At 38.0% G+C, this 10875-nt stretch overlaps 1 protein-coding gene across 5 annotated transcripts in view; it reads right to left on the bottom strand.

Annotated features, from left to right (window-relative positions):
- Window positions 1-736: 736 nt before the first annotated feature.
- LOC117239512 (serine/threonine-protein kinase S6KL) overlaps window positions 737-10875 on the bottom strand; it is a 67595-nt gene continuing 57456 nt past the window's right edge. For 4 of the 5 annotated variants that reach the window (XM_033505135.1, XM_033505138.1, XM_033505137.1 and 1 more), the window contains 2 exons: window positions 1708-1932; window positions 998-1411 (listed from right to left, as the gene is read on the bottom strand). In XM_033505135.1, the coding sequence (XP_033361026.1) occupies window positions 1292-1411; window positions 1708-1932 (345 nt within the window). In that variant the 3' untranslated portion in view covers window positions 998-1291. Of the gene's footprint in view, window positions 1412-1707; window positions 1933-10875 lie in introns of all 5 variants that reach the window. The other variant, XM_033505136.1, reaches the window with a different exon arrangement.

Below are 10875 nucleotides of genomic sequence, written 5' to 3'. Positions count from 1 at the left end.
TAAGAAGAAGGAGCAGAAAACGAAAAGTAACAAAAATTGAAACGTATGAAGATGAACGAAGACGAAGCAACAAATCTCAAAATGGTACATTCGTGGACACACAATGGATACAAATGGGGGAAAAACGACATGAAACGGCAACAAAGAAGAAAAAAATGAAAAGAAGAAAAGAGAAGTGTTCTCGCATTGATTTCAAATATGAAGAAATGTATAAGATAAAAAAAAGACGCTGCGTTTTTCGATCCAGATTCGTTCTGTTTTTTTGTTGTTAGTTTGTACGCACTACGATTTATCGCAATTTATTGTATTATCGATGAAATACTGTAACAAAAATACTGTTAACTATTCTTAAAAAAATTAAAACTTTTGTAAACTGAGACCAACCGCGTTCTCACGCTGTATCCTGAAAACGATTCCAATGATAATTTTAATCGAATCATCAAACACTATATTCTTTACGGTAAGACAAATCTTCATATCTCTATAAAAGGCAAAGTAACAAAAGACTGGTTATTATACTGCATATCATCCTTAATATCATGCAACTTTTATTTTTCAAGTATTTTTTAATACAACAAGTAAATTTTGTATTTTCTATTTAATTTAAGATCGTCAAACCAGATTCACTTGATGCTTTATAATCACTATGAATATTAAAAACAGCTTCTTTGGATATTTTTTCTTACTAATCCTATTTATCCAGTAGAGGGAAATGAAAAATTAAAGATTACAGAAATTGCACAGATCACCATCACAACGACAATTTATTTTTATTCTATAGTAAGATACATTTCACTTTCATATGTTTCTTTGCTTTCGCGCCCCATTGCCGACGCAACGGGGGTAGAAAACAGAACTCAAGTATCGAGTACACTGCACACAGAAGCTACAATCGCACATTGACACATCAACATTTTTGATTTTTCGTATTACAAAAGCTCCGCAATTTATTCTTAATTCATAAAAAAAGCCTCTGAACGTTGCAACAATTTTCTTGAAAAATAGCACCAGAGGATAGGAGATTCCGCGTCTTAAGTCAGAGTTAAAAAAATATCACTCTTCGAGCTAGAAAATAATCTAAATAGTTTAAAATCCACGATAATTCATTCGCTTAAAAGTAATGGATGGCATCGACGACGTTGCTCGATATAAAACTAGCAACGAGCAACAAGCTAACGTTAATAAAAATGTTAGAAAAATAATTGGACAACATCTTTCGGCCAAAATCGATCTGGCTTTACGCTGGAATGACTAAGGACAACAATACTATTTAACGATCACATTGATGAGATCATCGATCCTCGGCGTGAGAAATGCTATCCCCCAAAGAGGAGTCGAAACAGGAGAACTCATTGATCCTGCCATCCTGCTCAGTTTCGACTTTTCGTCCTAGCAGACGAAACGGAGATTCCTGTAGAAATTTGGAGAATAAATTGTACGAAGGATTGTTTAAATGTTGGTTATGTTGCAAAGCTCTGTCGTAAGCGTAGAATAGAAAAATGTAAATCTTTCAAAAAAAAAACAACTGCTATTTGAATCCAGTTCAGGAAGCCTCTCGCAACTATCTTGTAAATTAAATTCCCTTCAAAAACGTGAACGTGGATATGTAACTCTCATATATGTAAATAAAAAAAAGAAGAAAAAAGAGCTCTGTAAAGCGTTATTTTATCAAACGACAGAACATTTCAACGAATCTGATCATCGTACCTTCTTCTGCATGTAACTCTGCACATCGTAACCCATGTAGAAAGCGATCCTCTGCAGACTTAACAGAGACCTCAACCTCAAGCAGGGGTCCGGTTGGAGCATTCGTTTTAACAAATCCTTCGCAGCTGGGGAAATATTTTCCGCGTTTGGTGGCAAAGTTCCAGGTGAGGCATAACCAGTCCCTCTGTCCTCTGGCAGAAGCTCGCTGGATGCACCGGCTGGATACTGCAACCAGAAGATCAGGTGATGTAATTAATTAAAGATTATTAGTTGAATAAACGGCAACACCATTAAGAAATTGGATTTCATTTTTATGGTTTAATTTATGTATTAAGATTTGTTATCGTTTAGAGATTAAGTATTTTTTCAAATTCCAAATTTCTAATCATATCACAATATACGTCTATCGGCTTAAAGATTCTTAATACTATTCCAAACACAATAATCCACTGTTACATCACATAATCGATCACGGGGCGCATTCTCCCTAATACGTAAACATTATTTTACTTGCTCGAATAGAATTGTTAATTAAAGAGTTTTCTGCGATAGTAGAATTCTAAATTGACCCTTTTCCAAATTCCAAACTGTTAATCCACAACGTAGGTCTGTTGATCCAAAAATCCTTGATACTATTTCAAACTTAGCAACCTGCTACATCATCGCATAATTACAGGGTGCATTTCCCTTAGTATATGAACATCGTTCCCCCTTTCTTCAATGAAATTGTTGATTCAAGAGCTTTCTGCAGTAGCAAAATTCTAAATTAACTCTTTTCTAAATTGCAAACCTTTAACCCTCGTTACGTATATCATTCCAGACACCCTTAATAACATCTCAATCTCTTCCAAAGCCAGTAACAACCAATCATTAATCTACTTAATCCATCGCGGAGCGAATTTTTCCCTAATACCACGTCTGGTGAACCCCGAAATACAAGCCGTGGTTCAGCGACCAATTAACAAGCCACACCTGTCCCGACCGCATGGAACCTCGAGCGTTCAAGGGCTTCGGAGACGCGTTTCTCTTGAACGGTGCGGTGTCCATAAATATTTGTTTTTACGAGTGGAAGGTCGGTAGACTAGAGAAGCTATTACCAACGTGGTACTCTAGCCTGTCTAGGTGGTCGGTACCAATACTCGCCACTCCGCTTCGCGCAGGTACAAACGCAGGGTCAACGGCCACTCACGACCCTCAACCTATTCGCTCGTTCATATCCTTCGAGCGTGTGCCACGACCTCGTGCGATCGTCTATCAGCCTATCCACTCTATCCTTATCCCGACGTACGCGTTGCATTTCTCTGCTTATTCATAGCATGCTCGCGATTTTTCCTTTTTCTTTTCACAACTCGACTTTGGGATTAAATTGATCGTTCCTTCCCCGTGTTGCATAAGTTTCAGAGTTTGATCGATGTTAGAGGAATTGGATGTCGGATTGGGTTAAGTTTGCTTGTAATAGGGGATGGGCAAGCGAAAGAACGAGAACGATTAATGGAAACGGTGGTTACAGTTGGGACGATTCGAGCGTAATAAAGAAGCGGATTCTGCCGAGGATGATTTTACTGGAATTTTGATATAAAAGAGGGTACGATGTGTTAGGGAAGAGAATTTAAGGCAGAAGATTGTGATTCGAAGCGTAAAATATAAAGATTGGAGAACTGAAAGTAAGAGGTAAAAATTAAAAGGAAGATCAGTTTCGTGCTACAAAAATATTATTCGGGTTTCCAAATCTGTGTTTGTAAAAAAATAATAATAATAAATAATAGTCGAATTTAGGATTCATACGCACGGCACTATAATTATTTTCCTTTATGTATCATTACATCGTAGTAAGATATTTTGGTACCATTGAACTCTAAAAGTGGTTCAACATAAAATTGTTGAACGGTACTTTTGCATACGAGATAAAATCAAGGCTACGAAGGAACAAGTTTGTTTATTAATTACATATTTAAACCACGGTACTTCATTATCAGCGAGATCTTAATTGACTCCTTGTGGTGCAATTTATCAAAACGTTGCGTCAGATGGAACAGGATTCGCTTTTATTGCGCTATTTTAACCATCGTTTGGCACGAGAATCTCCTCAAATCCTACGTTCTCGCATAATTTCTGTCAAATGGGATTATAGAATTGCGACTCAAAAACAAATTCGTCCCACAAATCTACTCTTCGAAGTAAGTCAGAAATTCTTAATATAGTACGCTGATGTAGTATATACTTCGTTTTGAAAAAGAAAATTTTCTTAACCGGAGAAACATGAAGTTCTGTCAACCAAACGATTATATCTGCCTATCAATTTAAAGCGAAAATATTTCACCATAACTATTCATTCGAGAATCACAGAAACTGCCCATTAAACTGTGAATTATTATACATTTGTAGGAAATATAAAAATTAAAAAATATATAGATCCGTATAACATACAGGAATCTATAAAATATCCAAAGTACAGTGCTCCTCTATAAATATTTCCAATCTGTTGATCAAAAATACCTTCTAAAACCTGAGCAGTAGATAACGATAAATATTGAAATCTTGAAACTTGTCCCATAAATCGGCAATAGAAATGTTCGATCTTTCAAGGAATATATTACTACTGAACGGTATAAATCATACGCAGAACAAGCTGAATCGATAATCAGCGATGACGGTGTTCCTAAATCGTTGTTTACAAGCGCCTGTAGGGAAAGGAAACCGGGAGAGAGGCATGGAAAGACGCGGAAGATCGCTGACCGGAGCGGACGTGATATTTCAATTCGATCTCGCCGGGAACCTTGACCGAGAGTAACGGTACAATAACGATCATTACGAGATCGTAGATAGATGAGGCGCTTTTAAACGACCATGGTTGGGTTCTGCATAGATCAGCGAACGATTCGAAAGTCGATGAAAACGGTTCCAGTCGGTTTCATCTACGCCAGCAAACAACCGATATCTTGTAGCTCGTGATCTTCGGTTCGATGATCCCAGTCTTTCAGTAGGTAAGTAACAGTATCCCTATAAATACTCGATGAAAATTGATTATCGATCGACTTCAGGGAATCATCGCCTACTTTGTTGCAGACCTTGAGTATCCAAACGTGGCGGATCGAATGAAACAGTACGTTGGAAGATAGTTGAAGATTGCTTGACGATGAATGTTTTCTTTATTTTTATATTTTTATATTTACGCGCTATATTACTCGTTACCTAAAATATGCATGATCGCTATATTATAAAAGAAGAATCACTAAACTCGTAATTAGAAAGAATCCAGTGATGAAAATTAATAAAAATCAAAGACACATGTTTCGTATCCGACCAAACCTATTTTACTTCGCATGTCATTAACAAAGAGTGCAAAAGTGAAAACTAAATTAATAATAATCGCAAAAATAAACCTAGATATAATAATAACAAACAATAAAATTATACCTCGCTTATTTTCTCCAGAATGGCAATAAATCATCGCTCATGCAGCCTCTTAAATCCCAAACGCTGCGAACTATTCATGAATCGTCCCCGAAGAGGCATTTAAAATACCAATGCCCCATTATCAAATCTTCCTCCATCCTCTCTAACACGAAACTTCCTAAATCGCCCATTCAATTGACGAGGCAAATATACGAAACAGCCGGCAATCTCCGGCGGTTGAACAGAGTAAACAGAATCTCTCGTGACGACTTCCGCGTCTTCGTAGCACCTCCATATCGCGTTGGAGGTGCTTCTCGTCTTCGTTGAAGTCATCTCTCGAGACTAGGAAAAAAAATCAGCAGTTCGTTGAACCTGACGGCGTTTCTCGAAACGACTCTTTTATTTTTTTCCTCGTCCGACGAAAAAGAATTTCAGCAGAAAAAGAAAGAAAAGGAGAAGCTTCGAGCCTAGAACGATATACGCGAGCGTGCCACGTTCACCGGTGAATTCCAGTCGGACAGAGGCTAGGCCAGCTAATTGCTGAGCAAACCTCAGCTGCATTCACCGACGACGTGGATATGTTCGTTAGCACTCTTCAAGTCGGTACTTCGTCGGACTCGCGTTTCGTCTTGCTCTAAACGCGGCGTTAAGACTCCTGAAGATTACAGGAAACGTCCACCATATTGGCAAGTAAGTTTATTTACCGGAGATAGAGAAGCTGTAGTGAAGTTTCACTGAAAATGAGAAGAGTACGAGAAGAAGAAGCGCATTAACAGGGATGAAGCCAATGTTTACAATAGGTTTTGTAATTTTAAAAAATGTATGGTTTAGTGTGAAGTAGTTGCTGTACTGAACGAAGTTGAAAATCAAAATGAAGGGAAGTGTAAGTTTGCTACTGTGACTGCGACGCAAAGATGAAGAATGTTGTTTTATAGCCGTGAGAATGCCAAGTATCAATATTTGACTTTTGGTGGAGTTTTCGAATTAATCATTTACGCCTTAAAAGCAGTACCGAATTAGTATACGTAGTGACAGAAGAACTTAAATAGATTTCTTTTTGTGATTGTACAATCTCTATCGTACGTGGTATATCTGTGAAAAGAATTTTTTAAGAAATATTTTAGCGTGTTATTTTCAATCGCGCGTGTTTCGGAATAAGAAGAAGTCGGTATTTCCTAGAAAAACCAACACCGATTATATTTGATATTGTTCTTTAGCTTGTATACAAAACGATAATAAACAGTAATACAAGCATTTAATTTAATTTAAGATTAATTTTAAACGGTGATGGCATTATAATGAAAACCATCGTAAACAAGACGTTTAAGTTTATCTGCGTTGAAATCAACGACATTCATCAAAATTGAAACCGGAGGAAAAAATGTTTTCTGCGCAAAACAATAGAACACCATAATTAGAAGACGTAGCTCGAAGAAGATAGAATCCTCGTATACCTCGCGACGTTTGCGAACAATCGTGGGAAGGTTTTCGCGCGAAAAGAGGAAACGCGTGATTTCTGGACTGCACATATAAAACTAATACGTCATTTCCTGTGCATGCCAGTCAAGTTTATTCGTTAACGTTGCCATAATCGCAACGTTTGAAACGATAGCGTTTCCTGTGCAATGAGACGCGCTACATTTTATGGTTAGTATCGTGCAAACATACGCATAATAGCGCTTAGTGCGGGGGCCCTTCAGGATCTTTATGAAACCCTCGAAACCTTTTCCGCTCGTCTGCCTTTGCCACTACGGCCAGTCGGCGAATAGACGTTTTCACAGACGTACAACTTCAATCTCCCGTGAGAATTGTCACAGTTGAATTGCTCGCGGTGCCTAACCGTGCAGGGAAAGCGATTATCATCGGGAAACGCTTTTCTTCTCGTTGGAATGTGCTTCTTGTTGTCATTCTGGCAAAAAAGTAAATGATAGAATAAACGTTCGGTGTTTTTAATGCTTGCGGTAATTGTAATTTCATGGTTCTATGGTTTTGTTATTTTATAGTTTGATGATTGAATGAAAAAGACAGAAGTTTGGCTTGCGTTAGATTGATTGGAATTCGATTTTATCAAAAATATCCGGGGTAATAGAACAATCACTTTTCTAATGCTGAGTTACAAATATAATTTATATTAAATTTTACGTTAAAAAGATTGTCAATATTTAAGATATCCATGTTTTCTGATTACTGAATTAAGTAACATTCACAACGAAGTTAGACGGCAAAGATACATCTGACAAAAAAGAACGCCGCTTCCAGACAGTAGAGATGAAATTTCAACAACGATAAATATTAGTTCAAATATTAATATTAAACAAATGTTTTACTGTGTTAATCATCAACACCGTTACGTTCTTCTAATTTGTTTTCTGATTCTCTTCTGTATGTCAGTAATATCAGCTTCGATGCTTAGTAAAGTAGAAGATTATTGGATTATTGAGACGAATCTTTAACTGTCGGTTAATACCAGACATTTGTCTCGAAGCTGCACAGTGCACACGCATCGATGGGATGCGCAATGATGCATCGAATATGCGACGAGCGGATGTCACGAAACGGAGAGGAAACCCGAAGATAGACTGACTGAGCACGTGTCTTATGTCTGCAATCGCAATGGTCTCGTATTTTCGCGCGTATGCTTTCTCCCACTTATACTCGTTGTGTCATTAATTATCTGCGAATGTCTCTTTATAAAGAAGAGTCGGTTATCTTGAGGATCCTTTGTGACGGAATCATTTGTTTCACAATGCCGATCAATTAAATGTGAATCAGTCGATGATGATTATTTGCAACGGTGGTAATTGCACAATTAAATTTTCTTTTCTTAAACCGATCGACAAGTTTCGATTTCAGAGAAACAATTATCCCGAAGAATATTCCAATACGCAACAAATCTTCGTGATAGATGAATATAAACAACCGGTTTTGTCGAACCATGTCAAGAACACATACAATTACTCCCTGCAATCGATAATAAAACATTAACTTCAGAATCCAAGAGAGGAAATAAAAAATAACAATGTAGGAATCGATGTGCTCATCGAGTATGCATGTCGAGATCTATCGATAATGAGTTTTCAAAATTGACGATTTCGCGCGGTTCTACGAAGGAACTTAAACTACGAAGCGAAAATTTCCCTAGATCGATGCAAAATATTCATAGCGACCGTGCAACATTTTACTGCGAAAGATTCACCACGTTATAATAAGTGAATACCTACCCGAAAAGTGACGCTAATTTAAAAAAAAAAAGAGGGATGTTTTTTGTCGCTATGAATTCATGACAGACAAACTCTTGATCCAACATACGAACGTGAAGTATTAGCAGTTAAAATTTCGCGTCTCGATGTAAATACACAGGCGAATTTCGTTGTTGCTATGAATATTTCACGTTAGTCCGGAGGATCCTTACAGAAAGGGGAGCGTAAGAGAGGGCCATCACCGATCGACATTACGACGTGCAGGCTCGTTTCCCGCGAAGGTGCATCGACCAGGAGGCAGGTTCTATTCCCGTCACGATGACTGTGTTCTCACGACAGAAACTGCAAATAGAAACTGGTGATTACGAATCCATCATCGGCATCGACCGTCGGAGGTGGAGTCCTTGTCAGGAATTCCTGTGTCGCGGGGTTTCTTGTCGGTCAAAGGATACGAGAAACTAGAAATACATGCACGAGCGGGGAAAACACGCATCTTTCTACTGATATTTCAGTGAATAGTTAAGAGAGTACGTTTAGAAAAGATTTTTCCATACATAATGGAAAAAGTTATACTTGCAAATAAATCTTTAAATAGATCTTTAAACCCGTTCTCGTTTCTAGCTTACTTCCCTAAATGATAAGCTCATTTCGACTTTTGATCAAGTTCACTATCATCATGATCAACTGGAAAAATGATAAAAATAGAACTTAAGCAAACTTTAACGATGACTCCTTCAGGTATACAGAGACCAAGGAACTTATTTTAACAATACTGCTCGAAGAAACTTTGTTTCTTAAAAATCCTTATAGCATATTTTCAATAATTAAAAGAAAGGAAGTTTATTACTTTTAAAAAGTACCTACTTACAATTTATTCATTTATACTGACAGTATAGTTATTCACCCTGTAACAACTGTGAAACAGAAACGGTATAATCCGATATAATTGTACCGAAGAAGCATTGCAATGAATAGGAATCGCATCCTCGTAGCCGAAGAGGTGAAACGCATCAAAATATGCAAGACGATTAGACCGAAATAAACACGGAGCTCTCACGAGCAACATTTATTCTCCATTACCTTAAACAGCCTTACCCCGGCTTCAAATGACTCGAGTCCATAAAATCAAGAATAGCACAGAGAGAAATAAAGGACAATGGGGTTTGTGTAAGAGAAGCAACGAACGCGAGAAGGAAGGATGCGAAAATCTAAGAAAAAGCGAGAAACCGGCGGAATCATGGGGAAAAGAAGAAAGCGAGGAAAGAGGAAGAAGGACCGGTCGTGTACTTAACACAGCATCGGACATTAACTTCCCATTAACTGTCGGCCATTAAAGGAGCCAGGAGAAGGCAGCGCACCGCTGGCGCCAGGAGTAATCGGCATCAGGTACTAGGCGCCCCGTGCTATCCGCGTACAACTCTTCAAGGCTATTTATAAACCTGCCCCGTTGCTGCAGGCGAACTTCACGTGGATAAACCCACGATAAAATCCCCTTTCGGCGGCAAATCGCAGTAGGATCCATGGGTTTCACCACCGGTTCTCAGGTTTCTACGTTGCTAGAGTCGTCCTTGATCGTATCCTCGATTATAATAGGAAAACAGAAAAAAGAGGAGGGGGTGGAATTCGATGTTTATGACGTTGTTAGAGTTAAAAAACCAATTTAACGGAATTATTAGAAAACATTGACAATTATTTTAAAAAAAGCGTTAACTTCGAGGGGATGCGTAATAACCCTCGGAATTAAGTTTTGATGAAGATTAATTAGAATTTGAACGTTCAGAGAAAGTGGTAGATTAATTGATATGTGGGGATTTTAGAACGTAGCGTAGATGGTAAATTAATCGATATCTGAGGATATGCCGAAGTTGAGAGATTACCTAATTCATATTTCAAGTTTTGGGGAACATGGTACATTAATTGACTGGTTGATATATTGAGACAATAATTAGCTGAATCAATTATGTGGATATAGTATCTTAATAGTATCTATCATAAAATACATCCTTGCTTCCTAATGGTTATTAAAGACGTACAGGTACATTGGTCGCAAAACGTATAGAACGAATGACGCTTTAGTGGTCAGAACCAAAACCTGCTTCATCAGCATGAATAATATTTATTATCTCTTATTTCTAAAAATACTTCCAGCGTAAGCTAAATATAAATATCTCGCGAAAGAAACACGAATCAAATTACATCCACTCATTTTCAATTACTAACAAACCCTAAGAACCATTTTTCGAAGAACCACCCGTAAATTAACCCTATTACAATAAAACAGAGTTAAAATGACCACCGAAGTGGCCGTACAATTTCATCGGAAGAAAGAAGGAATGATTGAAGAGTCAGGCGCGCAAAAAGGCAGGATTGAATTCATTATTCGAGGCAATTCCGGAGGACGACCTGACAAAGCGTCGCCGAGAGGCAGTCATCAAGGTAGCGTGACACTCGAGTACCTAATCGCGACTCATTCGAATGCTCGCGCTCGTCCTCTGGCAAAAGGGAAGTCGGGGCAAGTGCATGCGAGAGGCTCGAGGCCGTCGAGGACAGTAATTTCGATGAAAATCGATAA

Source organism: Bombus vosnesenskii, unplaced genomic scaffold (assembly GCF_011952255.1).
Source record: "Bombus vosnesenskii isolate JDL3184/JDL3185 unplaced genomic scaffold, Bvos_JDL3184-5_v1.1 scf7180000014105, whole genome shotgun sequence".
Lineage (NCBI taxonomy): Eukaryota > Metazoa > Arthropoda > Insecta > Hymenoptera > Apidae > Bombus > Bombus vosnesenskii.
Note: the sequence above shows the minus strand (reverse complement) of the source record. Positions and strands in the feature narration are given on the sequence as shown.